The sequence below is a fragment of the Felis catus genome, chromosome B2, assembly GCF_018350175.1.
Source record: "Felis catus isolate Fca126 chromosome B2, F.catus_Fca126_mat1.0, whole genome shotgun sequence".
Taxonomy (NCBI): Eukaryota; Metazoa; Chordata; class Mammalia; order Carnivora; family Felidae; genus Felis; species Felis catus.
Window position 1 is genome coordinate 132514893 of NC_058372.1, and position 18400 is coordinate 132533292.

At 35.0% G+C, this 18400-nt stretch overlaps 1 protein-coding gene across 4 annotated transcripts in view; it reads left to right on the forward strand.

The window, feature by feature from the left end:
* Positions 1-18400, forward strand: part of STXBP5 (syntaxin binding protein 5) — a 177425-nt gene that overhangs the window by 134900 nt on the left and 24125 nt on the right. For all 4 annotated transcript variants that reach the window (XM_011282577.4, XM_019831369.3, XM_011282578.4 and 1 more), the window contains 4 exons: positions 1487-1726; positions 3154-3523; positions 4503-4668; positions 13927-14038. In XM_011282577.4, coding sequence (XP_011280879.1) covers positions 1487-1726; positions 3154-3523; positions 4503-4668; positions 13927-14038 — 888 coding nt within the window. The remainder of the gene's footprint in view (positions 1-1486; positions 1727-3153; positions 3524-4502; positions 4669-13926; positions 14039-18400) is intronic.

The following is an 18400-nucleotide window of genomic DNA, read 5'->3' on the forward strand; positions in this document are numbered from 1 at the left end:
AAAATACATTTTAAAAGACTTGAATGTGTTTTTATTTTTCATGACATATGAAGTCATTTCTTTCATGATAGCACTGAAACTATGTGATTGGAGGAAATATTTATTAGATATGAACAGTAGAAAGTACTAGAAGTTTTAATATCCCAAAGTTGTTGCACCAGCACATACCATTTTAGATACTTTCACCTACAGATCTGTCTTCAGCAAGTATTTGTTGGATATTAGTATATGCCAGACATGCTAAATCCTATAGGGCATCAAAATGACACAGCACCTGTACTCAAGAAACTCAGAGTCACTTGAGAGTGAGGCCTAAGACAAGCCCAAAAGAACTACAGAACAAATGTATTCTTAGTGCCATGGGAGAGAAAAAGCTATCGAGATTCAAAAAAGAGAAAAACCATATACAATTTTCGGGGTCAAGATAAACTTCACGAAGATGACAGTACCTGAGATAGCAAATAAGCACGATCTTGATAGGTAGAGAAAAGAGTGAGACGCAGGAACCAGTCAGAAAGAAATCACAAGCAAAAGTCTAAAGTAGGTGAGTGCAAGGTAGGTCTGGAGAACAACGAATGACTCATTTTGTTCTCTCAAGGTTCTGAAAGCAGGGTAGCATTGGAAGATAGGGCCACCAAGGAGAGTTGGAAATATTTTGTGGAGAGTCTTAAAAACCTGAGTAAAATATTAAGCATGCTCAAATAAAGAGGAGCCACCGAAGAGTTTTTAAATAGAAGTGATAGAATTATGACTGTACCTTGTAAAAGTCAATTGAGTTATGTTAGAGCAGTGACAGAGTGCGAGTGGGGAGACTACTTGGGAATTGTGCGGTAGTCTATGAATGGTAATGAAAGCCTGAATGAAGGGTGATGGAAGTCGATTGGTAATGGAAAGAAGGGAACAACACTGGGGTAAAATAACTTAGGATTTGGCATCCCACCAGATGTGTGTAGTAGGTAAAGTGAAAGGGAGTAACCAAAATGAAACGCGTCTTAAGCGTTGCTCCCTAGAACAGGATTTATAATTTCGATTATAAATAGTTGAAAGTAACCATGCTTTTCTAGTTCTGCCAAACCATGACACTGTATCACCAAAGGAAGAAACAGCATCAAGAGAAAAGATGGTGCTGGTAAGGGCCAAGATTCGAAAAACAACCAGGATACCAACAAAGCACAGCACCAAAACCCGTACAGATCACACATCCACAAATTCACTGGACTGCACCCAGCTCGCTTCTAAGAAGTGTGAATTTATCTGTTTGTATTTTATATTTCAGCAAAGGAAAATAATTATTAGCATAGAAGTGAATTGTTTTTCTTTTTAATTAAAAGAGACTAATTAAATAATTAATTATTAATTAAATTAATTAAAACATGCGATAGGTTTTGTCTTTTTGCAGATTAACTCTTTGGCCAAATTTATACCAAATAAAAAAATGGGATACTTTATAACTTGGACAATCTCACAACATTTTAAATCATTTCAGATATAAAAGATAATTCCTTCAGCCGATCACGGAGTTCTAGCGTAACCAGCATTGATAAAGAATCCCGAGAAGCCATCTCTGCTCTTCATTTCTGTGAAACTTTTACTCGAAAGGCAGACTCATCTCCTTCCCCGTGTTTATGGGTCGGTACTACTCTGGGAACAGTGCTTGTCATTGCACTGAACCTTCCACCCGGAGGAGAGCAAAGACTTCTTCAGCCAGTCATCGTGTCTCCAAGTGGTACGTATGCTTTCACGCCGTGTTTACGTGAAAGATCGGACTTTTAGTAGAAGCCCTTGTTCTTCGTTTTGGGATTGATCTAAGAATTCTAAGTGGAGAAATTTAGTCTTGTGTTTTTAGCGACAGAATACATGGAATAAAGTTCCAGAAAATCATGTATTTATACAGCCATTCTGGTCTTGCTGCTTTTTTTTTTTCCCCTTAAGTCTAGAATCATGTCTATAATGATTACTATGTAAGAAAATGAAAAACAAAACAAAACAAAAAAAAAAACCGTTCTTCTAATGCATTGTAGGATACCTTAAAATACTGTGTTCTATAAGCAAAAGGATGGTACCGTAGTTAGGAGAAAAAGCAAAAAGCATTTTCTAAAACATCATACAGTTGGCTATTTTTAATCTCTAAATGTGAACTCTTAAAATAGGTTATTTTTCTCCTTTGAGCTATTAGGAAAAGCTGACTTAATAGCAAATTTTAAGAAGAAAATATTTATGATCTTCATATGTTGAAAATGAGATTGAATTTCATCAAATGTATGTGGAATCTGAAAGACCTGGAAATAACCGAGAAACCTGGTTTTCATTACTAATTTATGCTGATTTAGATAGAAAAAAACATGATTGAGCTCATTAGTGTATCCCTTGTTTATACAGTGGACTTTAACATTACTTGAAATTTAAAATATAATTTTGATTTTAATGATAATTTGTAAAATACCAAAGAAATAGTTTGATTTACTCATTCAACTCAATAAATATTTGAGTATATTCTCTATGCTTCACTGCTAGAAAAGGTTCCATAATGATAATCTTCTCACTAATCTTGTTTCTTATTAGTAAACAACAAATATCTGTATAGGAAGAAAACCTGGAAAGAGAAACCACTTAAAGAATTTTAAGTACTCTAGTAGTCATATTAAAAATGTTTAAAAAAATGAAATTAATTTTCATAACACTTTATTTAGCCTCATGTATCCAAAATGCTATCATTTCAACGTGTAATCAGTATTTTTAAGTTGTTAAGGTATTTTACTTTTAACTTTTTTTGTACTAAGTCTTCAGAACCGGCACGTGTGTGTTTGATTCTCAGAGTGTGCCACCGTGTGGACAGGCCGCATTTCAAGGACTTTGTAGCCACGGTGTCTGCCATAGTAATGCAGCTCTAGGTGTCACCTACCTGCTCTCACACTTGCCAGATAGGAGAGAAGACATAGCTCCAGACACACCGTGTGTCTGTTCGGGGCATGTAGTTCTGATATCATTTTCCAGATTCAGCTACATGCTTGAAGATTGAATCCCTTCGGGAAGCCGGTGTACAATTCCAGTCTAATGTCCATTCCGTGTGTTTTTGAGTGTCTCCTGTGTGTCAGAGTTGGAGTAAATACATTTGCTGTGGCGATTCAAGTAGTTGTTACTTACGTGTTTTAGGTACTATATTGAGGTTGAAAGGAGCGATCCTGAGAATGGCATTCCTGGATACCACAGGCTGCTTAGTACCACCTGCATATGAATCCTGGAGAGAACACAATGTTCCTGAAGAAAAAGATGAAAAGGAGAAATCAAAGAAACGACGGCCTGTCTCCGTATCCCCCTCCTCTTCTCAGGAAATTTGTGAAAACCAGTACGCAGTGATATGTTCTGAAAAGCAAGCAAAAGTCATCTCACTGCCATCTCAGAACTGCGCTTACAAGCAAAACATTACAGAGACCTCGTTTGTGCTTCGTGGAGACATCGTAGCATTGAATAACAGTATCTGCCTTGCCTGTTTCTGCGCCAACGGACATATTATGACTTTCAGGTGAGTTACGCATTTTCCTAAAACACAAATAGAGCATATACACCCTTAAAACATAACATTACAGAGTTATATTCCGTTGAAATGAAACGCTTTTGTTTACGGTCTTATACACTGAGAATTTATTGTTATTCACTTAATTGTGAACAACTTTATGAGGAATACAAATCAATTTTACCTCCCTCTCAAGTATACTAAATCATCAGGTTTGCAGGATCCTGCCATTTTTGTCTTCTATAATACTCTGTTCAAGTCGAAAACCTACTCTGTTATTTTTTTGAATTCCAGTTAGTGAACGTACAGTGTTCTGTTAGTTTCAGGTGTGCACCCTGGTAGTTCAACACTTCCATACGTTACCTGATACTCCTCATGACTAGTGTACTTCTTCATCACCGTCACCTATTTCACCCTTCCCCTGACCCCACTCCCATCTGGTAACCATCAGTTTGTTCTCTGTAACTAAGAGTCTGTTTCTTGATTGGTCTCTCTCATTCTTATTTTTTCCTATTGCTTGTTTGTTTTGTTTCTTAAATTCCACACGAGAGTGAAATCATATGGTATTTGTCTTTCTCTGACTTATTTCACTTAGCATTGTACTCTCTAGTTCTGTCCATGTCCTTGCAAATGACAAGTCTTGATTCTTTTTTAAGGCTGAATAATATGTGTGTGTGTGTGTGTGTGTGTGTGTGTGTGTGTGTGTGTGTAGAATATATGGAAGAAGATGTGGATCTTCTTTATTCCATTCATCAGTCAATAGACACTTGGGCCGCCTCCATATCTTGCTGCTGTAAATAATGCTACTGTAAACATAGGGGTGCACGTATCCCTTTGAATTGGTGTTCTCCTATTCTTTGGGTAAATACCCAGTTGTGCAGTTGCTGGATCATAAGGTAGTTCTAGTTTAACCTTTTGAGGACCCTCCATATTATTTTCCAAAACCTACCTTGTTTCTTATTAATGACTTTTCAATATTTTTCTCAAGTTTGCCTAGTTTAAGACCTCTACTGGATGTGTATTACTTGCCCCTCACCAACATGCGGATAGCCAGAACATTCTGCTTCACCAACAATGGACAAGCATTATATCTTGTTTCACCTACAGAGATCCAGAGACTGACTTACAGTCAAGAGACCTGTGAAAATCTTCAGGTAAATAACAAAAATATTGCTATAATCTCTTCAGAGGTGAAATACTCTGTAAGGTCCCTTATTTTTGTTCATCTCTTACACTCTCAGGAGTATACAAATGAACCTGCATAGGAAAATTCAAAGCCTGACTTTCAGACCATATGCTTTGACACTTGTTATAAAGTATCTTCATCAGACTCTTGTTACAAGAGGGACTTCTCTCATTGATCCGTATTTTTTCTCTCCAGTGATGGCAAAGAAATATGAAATGTTATATACATTTTATACACACTCTCCACGTATAATAAATATCTATTATACACACAGGAAAATCTTTTTGAAGGAAGTAGGTTCATGTGACAATAATTATGTCTGTTTTATGGCTAATCGTGTCATCCCTTCTTATATACTCTATTCACGAGGATATATATACGTAAAAGAAAAAATAAGGTTTTATAGTTTTTCTCTGAATATTTTGGTTGATCTGACATTGTTTAAATACAAAACGGTTTCTTGTTTTAATATTCAAGTGCCTTATGTGCTTGCATATACAGTTGACCCTTGAACAAGGTGTGTTTGAACCACACAGGTCCACTTAAATACACAGATTTTTTCGATAAATACAGTATAGTAGTGCAAATGTATTTTCTTTGCCTCATGGTTTTAACATTTTCTTTCCTCTAGCTTACTTCAGTGTAAGGATATAGTATGTAATATAATACGTAAAATATGTGCTAACCCACTGTTGATGTTGTCAGTAAAGCTTCTGGTCCACAGTACACTATTAGCAAAGTTTTGGGGGATTCAAAAGTTATACGTGGATTTTTGACTGTACGTGGCAGTTGGCAGTTGATCCTTCACACTGTTCAGGGGTCAACTGTATATTAGAAATAACCAGTCTAGAGGCGCCTGGGGGACTTAGATGGTTAAGTGTCCAACTTGTGATTTGAGCTCAGGTCATGACGTCATTGTTCATGAGACCGAGCCCCACATCTGGCTCTGCACTGACAGCACAGAGCCTTTTTTGGGATTCTCTCTCTCCCTCTCTGTCCCTCCCCTATTTGTGCACACTCATGGGTGCACTCTCTCAAACATTTTTAAAAATGATCCATCTAGTTTCACATTTTAAAATAAAAATGCTATTGAAATACTGAGCTAAAATATTATTTGATATTTAGAGGAAACCCTTATATAAGGGAACTTTTCTTTTTAAGGGAACTTTATAATGTAAGATTTTACAATTAATTAGCCCTGTTTTATTTATTTGTAAGTTTAAATTTGTGGCTTTTTTCGAATATGAGCTTTAGAGTCAAGACTGAATTTAAGTCCCATTCTTGATAATAATTACACAATTATATGACCTTGGACAGGTTACTTACTGCCTCTAAGACTCATCATCTTTAAAAATAGGATTACAGGGGCGCCTGGATGGCTCAGTTGGTGAAGCGTGTGACTTCGGCTCAGGTCATGATCTCGCGGTTTGTGAGTTCAAGCCCCATGTCGGGCTCTGTGCCGACAGCTCAGAACCTGAAGCCTGCTTCGGATTCTGTGTCTCCCTCTCTCTCTGTCCCTCCCCTAGGGGCTCATGCTCTGTCTCTGTCTCAAAAATAAATAAAACATCAAAAAAAATTTTTAATAGGATTACAAAGAATATGGGGTGAGTTAAAGAAGACAGTGCACATAAAGGGCTTAGCATTGTGCTTGATAAAGAGTTGGTGCTGTCAGATGTTAGTATTTTTCAGTAAGCTAGACTGTCCTGGAAATGTCCTTCTAATGATATTATAAACCTTGAGAGTGAAATAGAATTACATATATGACATTTTAGATATAAATTTCCATTTACATTTGGGTGGAGTTGTTTTTACAAAGATTTCTCGGTTTCTGAACTAAACTCTTGCTTTTCCTGGGAAAGGTAACATTTTTCTTTAGTTTTCTTTCACTAGTAAAATTGTTACAGTATTAAGTACAATATTAATTCAATGGACAATTGAATATATTCCTAATTCATTTTTATCTGAAGTGTGGCCTTAATTCAACTATTCAAAATTTTAAACTTCATCACTTTTTGGGAATCAAATCTATTCTTTGGTCAGTGTTTTATTTCAGTAAAAATCAGTAACAGCTGCAGTAAACTTTACCCATTTACTTTTTAATGAAATGGTCATTTAGTAGTACACTCAATTTATTTTAATAACTATCTGCTGTCTGCCTTCATGATATAAATGAAATAAATGAACTCTAAGCAGTTTGTGATAGAATGTTCTCTTTGGACATTATTGACATTTTATTTACTTCTGTGTTTTCAGTGCTTAAAAATAATGCTTTGGTAAAAGTCTGATTTAAATACCATGAACTTTATAAACACTAATCCTTGGTTTCCAGAATGCCCTAATACATTGTGCATTCATTTTTCTTTAACCAAAAAAATAAAGAAGATGCCTACAAACATTAATGGAGTTTCCAGCCCACAGGGAATAATAGGGACCAGAGTAATAACCCTCCTGCCTAAAGCCACCCAAAAAGAGCAGACATAAATATGAAACAACAGTTTTCACAATCCTGGGCATTAAGCAGTGGAGGAAAGTAATCCCCGAGAAACAAGAAACAAAGAAGTGCCCCAGCTTTAATGCCTTGATAGAGGTTTCAGAGCATGGCATAGAGGGAAGGTACTGAGGCGGAGTCTGAACAACTTCCCATGTAGAGGAGACAGAACCAAGAGTCTGGGAAGACCAAGTAAGTTAAGAGTTCTTAGAAGACAGTACCAGAGAGGAGAGAGCTGTATGTAGAGAGAACCCTGGTCCACTGAGAGTACTCAGTAGAGTATTATCGAGCACATGCACGTGGATAAACTCTCCGGCCTGGGAAAGAACCATCTGAAAGGAGGGGAGAATTAGAGGGAATTGTGCCTGGTCCCAGGGCCAGAAACAAGTGCCCGTTCTCAACAGCCAAGCTATAAAAGTTTATAATTCATGAATGTGTTAGTTTCCCGGAGCTGCTATAACAAATCACCACAAACTTGGTGGCCAAAAACAACATAAATTTATTCTCTCACACTTTGGGAAGTCAGAAATCTGAAATAATTTTCACTAAGCCAACATCAAGGTGTAGAGAGGGTCATTTTTCTTTTGAGTGTTGGACTCTTTTTTATTTTTTTAATTTTGTTTAATGTTTATTTTATTTTTTGAGAGAGAGAGACATAGTGTGCTAGCAGGTGAGGGGCAGAGAGAGAGAGACACACACAGAATTTGAAACAGGCTCCAGGTTCTGAGTTGTCAGGACAGAGCCCAACATGGGGCTTGAGCTCACAAACTGAGAGATCTTGACCTGAGCCAAAGTCAGACACTTAACATACTCAGCCACCGCGGTGCCCCTAGGATTAGAACCTGATATTTTAGATGGCCGTTATATTCAGACTACTTCAGTGAGCAATTAGGTAGAGTACTCAGGACAGTCCAGGCTCATTATTTGAAGAATAATTAGCCTTAAAATAATCACTGCTTGAGACCTGCCCAACAAATCATAAAAGGAAAACCCAAAAGGATCGAAATGTTTCCTAGTATCCCAGAATGAAGCTGAAGATGACTTAGAGAAATGAAAGATATCTAGTACTTAACAAGATAAAAATCAAAAGGTCTGGCATCCAGTCAAATCAATAAGAAAATATCCATAATGAGAAGAATCGATCTTTAAAAGAAACCAAACCAGAACTGACACAAACATTAGAATTAGTACAGAAGGGCATCAAACCAGTTATAATATTTCACATATTCAAAAAGTTAAGTGGAAACATGGAAGGTACAGAAGACCAAAATCAATCTTCTAGAGATGAAAACTGTAGTTTTTGAGATGAAAAAATATACTGGTTGGGATTAACAACAGGTTAGACAATGCAGAAGAAAAGATTAAGTAACTTGAAAACATAGCAGCAGAAAAAACAACTGAGTGTTTAATTTTTTTTTTACATTTATTTATTTTTGAGAGACAGAGTAAGTGCGCGAGCAGGGGAGGGGAAGAGAGAGAAGGAGACACAGAATCCGAAGCAACCTCCAGCCTTTGAGCAAGCGGTCAGCACAGAGCCCGACGCCGGGCTCAAACCCACAAACCATGAGATCATGACCTGAGCCGAAGTCACACACTTAATCGACTGAGCCACCCAGGTGCCCCAAAGCAACTGAGTGTTTAAACTTGACAAATTTGTAGCACTAAACCACTTATATTAAAAAAAAAAAAAAAAAAAAAAAGAAAACAAAAACAAAAACAAAAAAACTCATCAAATTAGTGACCTCAGTTTCCACTATAAGAAACTGGAAAGGAAAAGCAACTTAAACCCAAAGTAAGCACAAGAAAGAAAATAATAAATATCCAAGTGGAGAATAGTAAACAGAAATAGAAACAAGGAAACAGTAGAAAAACATCAGTAAAACTAAAACTTGATCTCTAAAACCAATAAAATTGATCTCAGGCCAGTCGATTATTAAGAGAGAAGTTACAAATTACCAGTGTCAAGAATGAGAGAAGTGGCATTACTATATTCTACAAATATTAAAATGGGTAATAAATATTATGAACAGCTTTATGCCAATTAACTCAAAAGCTTAGATGAAACGGACAAATTCCTGGAGAGACACAAATTACCAAAGATCACTAAAAAAAAAAAAAAAAAAAATAGATAACCTGAAGAATATCTATTGGAATAATTGAGAAGAAAATTGCAGGCCCAGATGGCTTCGCTAGTGATTTCTGTCAACATTTTTAGGAGGAAAAAATACCAGTTCTACACAAAACTCAAAACTCAAAGTGGAAAAATCCTTCCATACTCATTCTAGAAGCTACAATTAACATGATATGAAAAATAGATATACATTACAAGAAAATTCTATATAGACCAATATACTTCACAAATACAGGTTTAAAAATTCTAAACAAAATTTTAACAAACTGAATCCAACAGTATTTCGAAGGATAATTCTGGTCATAATTCATCATGACCAAGTGGGATTTATCCCAGGAATGTAAAATTGTCTTTAACATTTGTAAATCAATCAGTGTAATTTCATCATATTAGTAAGCTAGCAGCAATTGACAAAATCCAACATCCATGTCTTAATTAAAAGAAGAAAAACCTCAGCAAAGAAGGAATAAAAGGGAGCTTAAAGGACGTCTAGGGAAAATCTACAGCTAACATTATATTTAGTGATGAGATACTGAATTTTTTTTTTCTTAAAATCAGGAGCTAGAAAAGGATGCTCACTCTCAAAACTTCTACTCATTGTTGTATTTAAGGTTCTAGCCAGTGCATTCAGGCCAGAAAAAGGAAGAAAAGGCATCTCAGTTGGAAAGGAAAAGTAAGCCTGCTGTTACTCATAGATGACATGATCATCTATCTAGGAAATCTATCCAAAAGCCTACTAGAAATAATGAGTGAGTTTGACAGGGATGCAGGGTATGAGATCAATATGCAAAAAAAAAAAAAAAAAAAATTCTATACTAACAATGGGCATTGGGAAATTGACATTTGAAAAGCACCATCTATAATAGCAACAAAAAATATGAACTACACTGGGATAAATCTGACAAAAAATATCAAAGACCTGTACATTGAAGATCACAAAACACTGAAAGAAATTTTTAATGACATGAATAAATTGAAATATGTACTTTGTTCATAGGTCAGAAAATTCAATAGTGTTAAAATACCAGTTTTCCCAAAATTGATCTATACTGAGGCAATCTCAAACAAAATACCAGTAGGATTTTTTTATAAGAATTGATAAGTTTATTCTAAAATTCCTATAGAGATTCATGGGACCTAGAATAGGCAAAACAACTCTGAAAAAGAATAAAGTTGAAGGACTTACACCACCTGGTTTTAGGAGTTATAATGCTACGGTGATAAAAAGAACATGATACTGACATCAAATTAGATAAGTGGATCAATGTAACAGAATATAGAGTTCAGAAATAAACCCTCATATATATGGACAATTGATTTTTGATGAAGGCAATACACCTGAGAAAGGAGTGCCTTTCCAACAAATTATGCTGGAAAAATTGGAAATTAAAATTAAAAAAAAGAACTTTAATTCGTGCCTCACAATATATACAGCATTTGATTCAAAATGAATCATAGACTTACATGTAAATCCTAAAACTATACAACTTTTAGAAGGAATATAAGAGAAGATTTTTGTTAACTTGGGTTAGGCAAAGATTTCTTAGCTACAACACCAGACTCAACTGCCCATAAAAGAACAAATTGACAACTTGAACAAAATGTAAAACTTCTGCTCTTCAATGACATTTAAGAAATAGAAAGATAAGCCACAAGCTGGAAGAAAGCCTTGACAAAACATATATCCATAAGGGACTTAAATCCAGAATATGTAAAAGATTCTGTAAAAGTCCTCAGAAAGCAGATAAAACAACCCAATAAAAACATGGGCAAAGTATTTGAACAGATGCTTCACCATGAAAAGATGTTCAATATTCTTAGGCCTTACAGAACTGCAAATTATAACCACAATGAGACACCATTAAACACTTACTAGAAAGGCTGTAAAAAGAATACCATGCCATGGTCTCACAAGGATGTAAAAGGTCTACACTGCTTCAGTACACCCACTTTGGAAGGCAGCTTAGAAGTTTCTTAAAAAGTTAAACATTCATAAACCAAAGACCCAGCCATTCTACTCTTAGTTTTTTAACTCAAGAGAAAAGGAAATTATATTCATAGCTATTTTATTTGTACTAGCCAAAAAACCAGAAACTACCCAAGTGTCCATCAACAGATAAATGAAAAATCAACTTATATCCATACAGTAGAATACAACTCCACAATAAAAAAAAAAGTAAACTGTTGATAACACTATTATGAATGAATCTAACAATAGTTAATTTACTGTTACTAGATGTAGAAAGATATCATAGGAAATACAAACCTAATTTAGATTTCACCAGCATCACTAGAAATTAAAATTAATCATTCTAAATAGTAAATTTAATCATAGGTAAATCCTTACTTTTTTTAATAATTGTTTTTAAGTTCATTTATTTATTTTGAGAGAGACAGAACATGAGCAGGGGAGGAGCAGAGAGAGAGAGAAACAGAGAGAATCTCAAGCAGGCTCTGCAGGGTCAGCATGGAGACTGACAAGGGGCCTTGAACTCACAAAACTGAGATCATGACCTGACCTAAGCCAAAATCAAGAGTCAGAAGTTCAACCGACTGAACCACCCAGCTTCCCCAGTAAAATCCTTATTTAAGCACAAGCAAAAAATCTACAGATACTATTTAATAGTTTTGTAATATATACTTTTTTAATATCAGTGTTTCTCCCCAAATCTTAATACTGAGACTGCAGACTCTAAGAAATCCCTATTAACCTTCCTTTAAAGATAATCTATTCATATTGTTGATCTCTTGATAAGTAATTTCTGTATTTTATAATTTGTTTCATCTTTAATTGTGTGAAAGGAGTTTTTTCTCTAATTTTAGTGTTTATATCATTGAGTGTCTACTCTTGGCCCTTTATATGTTGTTCATTGTCTTTAATCTTGATAACATTCCTGAGGGTAAGTGTTATTATCTTTTCTTTGAAAGTTGAGGAAACCAGTTCTTTGAGAGATTGATTTGCATAAGATTCCTCTGTGAGTAAAAGGCAGAGATGAGAATCAAACCCAAGTCTATGTGGTTCCAAAGTTTATACTGGTTCCAGTCATTTCTCCACTATAAGTGACTCTTCATTTATAGCTATAATCTGATGTTTTTTTATATTTCTTACTTTATATTTATCAAATTGTAAGCTTATTAAACACCAAATAAATTCACAATTCTAAACCATAATTTTAAAATAAACTTTAAAATGCATATCTTTATACTGTCACTCATTTTATGTCATATTACTCTTGATTTAGCATAAAAGACACTCAAATGGTAGCTGTTTGCCATTTTTTGTTGTATCAATTTAATAAATATAGTTTAAATGGGAATCTGTATAGCACAGTATAAAAATGATTGGAAATCACCTTTGTTATATCATCTAATATAAATTTGAATTAAATAATCATTATCAGTTTCTACGGTGAGTTTTAACAAGTTTGTTTTATTGACTAAAGGAAATTTTACATTCCAGTTGTACTCCACTTTGTAGAAATTTGGAGGAAAGAAAACTAAAATGTATAGGTTTCAATCCACTTCAACATTGTAGGTGAAACTGTGTTATATAGTGTTAACAATTCTCTCTTCCGTTTATAATCTGGTTGGAGAGACGATATTAATATGAATATGTTTAAAAGTAAAGTCTTTGGACATTCATTGTTAACTTTCTTAGCCCAGCCCTAAGGAAATAAAAAAATACATATTTCATTTTCAACTATAATAGTGTAAAATCAGATACAGCAGAACTCCTACCTGGAACCAATAATGTACTTGTCTTTTTTATCATAACTTGTCTTTTTTATCATAGCTACTTCTCATCAGTGGGCAGAAGTGCAGCCTCCAAAGTTCACTATAGTTTTATTTTGCTTCTAAAGCTTCCCGGAGCTGCCTTATAATGTCGCTGCTTTCCTTCTTTTATAGAACTTCCTCTTCCCTCTCTATTTATCTACAAAATCATTAATATGTCAGCAACCTTTCTTGTCTCCTGAGGTAGTTTTACCATTTCTGTGCTCTGAAGAGTAGTGACAGTAATTTCAGACAAGGCAGAAAGAAGCCTTTCAGTCTCCCTACCAGAATTCTGGAGTTCCAGGTGTATGTTGGGATAATTCTTTTCCTGGGCTATATTTATGAAAACAGAAGTTGATGTGTCTTTCTAAGTTATTAATTTTCTGACTCAGCTGAAAGTGATAATTCCAAAATCATGTATCATCATTACACTAAACTTCTCATCTTACTAGTAGCTTTTCTTCTTTCTAATGTAGGAAGACCTAATTATTAATCCAGTTATCAATTCTTGATATTAAGAATTAAGGGATAGTGTTGTCATAAAGATTGGAATCCTCTTACAGTTTAAGCAGGAATATCATCTTTGCTTGAAGTGTGATGAAAATAAACTAGACAAAGTAGCAAACAGCAAGTTCATTTTAGTCAATTTAGTCTTAACTGTTTGATTAAGTCAGTATGTACTAGATCTGATCGCTTGAAATATGCTCATTAATTGTTTCTGAATCTCAACAGGTAATGTTATAAGCTTAAGTTGAAGAATTTGCAGTGATGGTTTTGTGAATTATAGTTTAGTCTCCCTGTAACTTTACCAATTACAATTTGTTTTGATTTTAAAGGAGATGTTGGGCGAACTCTTCACTCCTGTAGAAACACCTGAAGCACCAAACAGGGGATTCTTTAAAGGCTTATTCGGAGGTGGTGCACAATCTCTTGATAGAGAAGAACTGTGTAAGTTGACTGATTTAATTTGGATATTGTATCTGTAAAACTGAAGCATTCAAGCCATGTAGGCTTTTCTTACATGCATAAATTATGCTCACCTTTTTCTCTTTGTCACAACAATTAATATATCCATATTTTTAGCAAAAGGACATTTTTTTTTTTTTTTGGTCATTCTAACCAGTATGAAGGGAATATATTGCTCAGGGAACCAAGATCAGAATAGGTTCGGGTGGTTAAAAATGAGTATTCACAACTTAATGAATAATTTAGAAAGTATTTTCTTTATTTTCATTAAATATGATCTTTTATTATTTCAATTTTATTATTAACTTTATTTGGTGACCTTAACTTTGAAAAAGTGTTTTACCTAAACATTTATCTTAGGAAACCTCTAGTACTATTCTCACTGCAGTAAAAAGTTACTTAAAATAGCAAAATCTCGTTCATTTACTACCTTCCACATAATTGGCACAGAATAGAAATTGGTCCTTGAATGAGCTAATGAATCCTTGAATGCTTGACCTTTCTTTCAAATAGCTGTTATCTATCCTTATTTTTTTTCCTTTTATTCTCTTTCTGTTTTGCAAAGATACATTAGAATTTTCCTTTTGTGCTTGCTTGACTAATTAGAAAAACTATAAGATTAAATATCATTAAGTTGCAGTGCAGTGCAATTTAACTTTCAGGACTTCTCCAGATGATTGATCAATCATCTTGGTGCTGGGAATCAGTCAGTTTTAGTTCATTGTGAAAAATGAAGACTGTTCTTCAAGCTATGGGCAGCTGATAATTTGGAATAACAGTCTCACCAAGGATAATTGATAGAGTAACACAAAATTTTAAAAATGTATTTTTTTTAATTCTTTAAAATATCAAAGAGCTAATGGTATAGTAAAGAACACTATTCATAGGGAAGGATGGGAACCCAGAGTGCTGAGCCTAAAAAACTGAAGCCAGTCTTCCTCTGGAGTGCTTTGCTAATCTGAAGCAGGAGGCTGAGATACTAAACTGTGTTCATATGAGCTAGGCAGGCTCCTAGAACAGGCAAGGATGGGATCTTTTTTTTTTTTCCCCTTTTTTTACAGTTTTTACTTTCAATTTTTTTTTAATTCAAATTTTAGTTAGTATATAGTGCAATATTGGTTTCAGAAGTAGAATTCAGTGGGTGCCTGGGTGGCTCAGTCAGTAGAGAGTCTGATTCTTGATTTCAGCTCCAAGTCATGCTCTCACAGTTTCGTGGGTTCAAGCCCCACATCGAGTTCTGCACTGGCAGCACAAAGCCTGCTTGAGTTGCTCCCTCACTCTCTCCCCTCCCCTGCTCACAGTCTCTCTGTCTCCCTCAAAATAAATAAATTTTTAAAAAATAAAAAATAAAAGAATTCAGTGATTCATCACTTACATACAACACCCTCTGCTCATCACAACAAGTGTCTTCCTTAATACCCATCACCCATCTAGCCCATCTCCCACCCATGTCCCTCCATCAACTCTCAGTTTGTTTTCTGTCCTTAAGAGTCCCTTGTGGGTTTTTTTTTCCCTTTCTTCTCTTCCCCTCTTTCCCGTATGTTCAGCTGTTTTGTTTCACATCAGTAAAAATTATATATTTGTCTTTCTCTGAAAGATTTATTTCACTTAGTATAATACATTCTAGTTCCATCCAAATCATTGCAAATGGCAAGATTTCATTCTTTTTGATGACTGGGTAATATAACATTATATATATATATACATACATACATATGTGTGTATATATATATATATATATACACACATATATATGTATACACACACACACACACACACACACACACACACCATGTCTTCTTTATCCATTCATCAGTCAATGGACATTTGGGCTGTCTCCATAGTTTGGCTATTGTTGATAATGCTGCTGTATAAACATTGGGGTTCATGTGCCCCTTCAAATCTGTATTTTTGTATCCTTTGGGTAAATACATAATAGTGCAATTGCTAGATTGTAGAGTAGTTCTATTTTTAGTTTTTTTGAGGAACCTCTACACTGTTCTCCAGAGTGGTTGCACCAGTTTGTATTCCCACCAGCAGTGCAAGAGGATGAGGATGTGGAGAAAGGGGGATCAACACCTGTTGCTTCTTGTGCATTTTAGTCATTCTGACAGATGTGAGGTGGTATCTCATCATGGTTTTGGTTTCTGTTTCTCTGATTATGAGTGATATTGAGCATCTTTTCATGTGTCTGTTAGCCATCTGGATGTCTTCTTTGGAAAAGTGTCTATTCATGTCTTCTGCCCATGTCTTAACTGGGTTACTTGTTTTTTGGTTGTTGATTTTGATAAGTTCTTTATAGATTTTGGATACTAATACTTCATAGATACATTGTTTGCAAACATTTCCTGTTCTGTAGGCTGCCTTTTAGTTTTGTTGATTGTTTCTTCACTGTGCAGAAGCTTTTTATCTTGATGAAGTCCTCATAGTTCATGTTTGCTTTCATTTCCCTTGCCTTCAGCAACGTGTCTAGTAAAAAGTGCTACGGCCTAGGTGAAAGAGGTTGCTGCCTGTGTTACTCTCTAGATTTTGATTGTTTCCTGGCTTACATTTAGGTCTTTCATCCATTTTAAATTTATTTTTGTGTATGTAAGAGAAAGTGATCTAGTTTCATTCTTCTGCATGTTGCTGTCCAGTGTTCTCAGCACCATTTGTTGAAGAGACTATCTTTTTTCCATTGGATATTCTTTCCTGCTTTGTCAAAGATGAGTTGATTATATAGTTGTGGGTCCATTTGTGGGTTTTCTTTTCTGTTGCATTGATCTATGTGTCTGTTTTTGTGCTAGTACCATATTGTCTTGATGACTACAGCTTAGTAACATAGCTTGAAATCTGGAATTGTGATGCCTCCAGTTTTGTTTTTCTTTTTGAGGATTGCTTTGATTATTTGGGGTCTTTTTGGTTCCATACAAATTCTAGGATTGTTTGATCTAGCGCTGCAATAAATGCTGGTGGTATTTTGATAGGGATTGCTTTAAATGTGTAGATTGATTTGAGTAGTATAGACATTTTAACAGTGTTCTTCCAATCCATGAGCATGGAATGCTTTTTCATTTCTTTGTGTTCTTTTCAGTTTCTTTCATAAGTTTTCTATAGTTTTCAGAGTACAGATCTTTTACCTCTTTAGTTAGGTTTATTCCTAGGTATCTTGCTGTTTTTGTGCAATTGTAAATGGAATTGATTCCTTTATTTCTTTTTCTGTTGTTTCATTATTGGTGTACAGAAATGCAACAGATTACTGCACATTGATTTTACATCCTGCAACTTTGCTGAATTCATGTACTAGTTCTAGCAATTTTTTGGTGGAGTCTTTTGGGATTTCTACATAGAGTGTCATGTCATCTGTAAATAGGGAAAGTTTAACTTCTTCCTTGCCAGTTTTTATGCCCTTTATTTCTTTTTATTGTCTGATTACTGAGACTAAGACTTTCAATACTATGTTAAATAAATAGTAATGGTGAGAGTGCGCATCCTTGTCTTGTTCCTGTCTATAGGGGAAAGGCTCTTAGTTTTTCCCCATTGAGGATGATATTAGCTATGGGTATTTCATATATGGCATTTGTGATGTTGAGGTATGTTCCATCAGTTCCTACTTTGTTGAGAGTTTTTATCAAGAATTGATGCTGTATTTTGTCAAACACTTTCTGCATCTATTGGCAGGATTATATGGCTCTTATCCTTTCTTTTATTAATGTGGTATATCAAATTGATTGATTTGTGAATATTGAACCAACCCTGCAGCCCAGGAGTAAATCCCTTTTGATCACAATGAATTAGTCTTTTAACGTACTGTTGAATTTGATTTGCTAATACCTTGTTGAGAATCTTTGCATCCAGTTTCATCAGGGATATTGGCCTGTAATTTTCCTTTTTAATGGAATCTGGTTTTGGAATCAAAATAATTCTGGCTTCATAGAATGAGTTTGGAAGCTTTCCTTCCATTTCTATTTTTTGGAACAGTTTAAGAAGAATAGGTATTAACTCTTCTTTAAATGTCTGGTAGAATTCCCTTGGGAAGACCACCTGGCTCAGGATTCTTGTTTATTGGGAGATTTTTTTTTTATATATATATATATGAAATTTATTGACAAATTCGTTTCCATACAACACCCAGTGCTCATCCCAAAAGGTGCCCTCCTCAATACCCATCACCCACCCTCTCCTCCCTCCCACCCCCCATCAACCCTCAGTTTGTTCTCAGTTTTTAACAGTCTCTTATGCTTTGGCTCTCTCCCACTCTAACCTGTTTTTTTTTTTTTCCTTCCCCTCCCCCATGGGTTCCTGTTAAGTTTCTCAGGATCCACATAAGAGTGAAACCATATGGTATCTGTCTTTCTCTATATG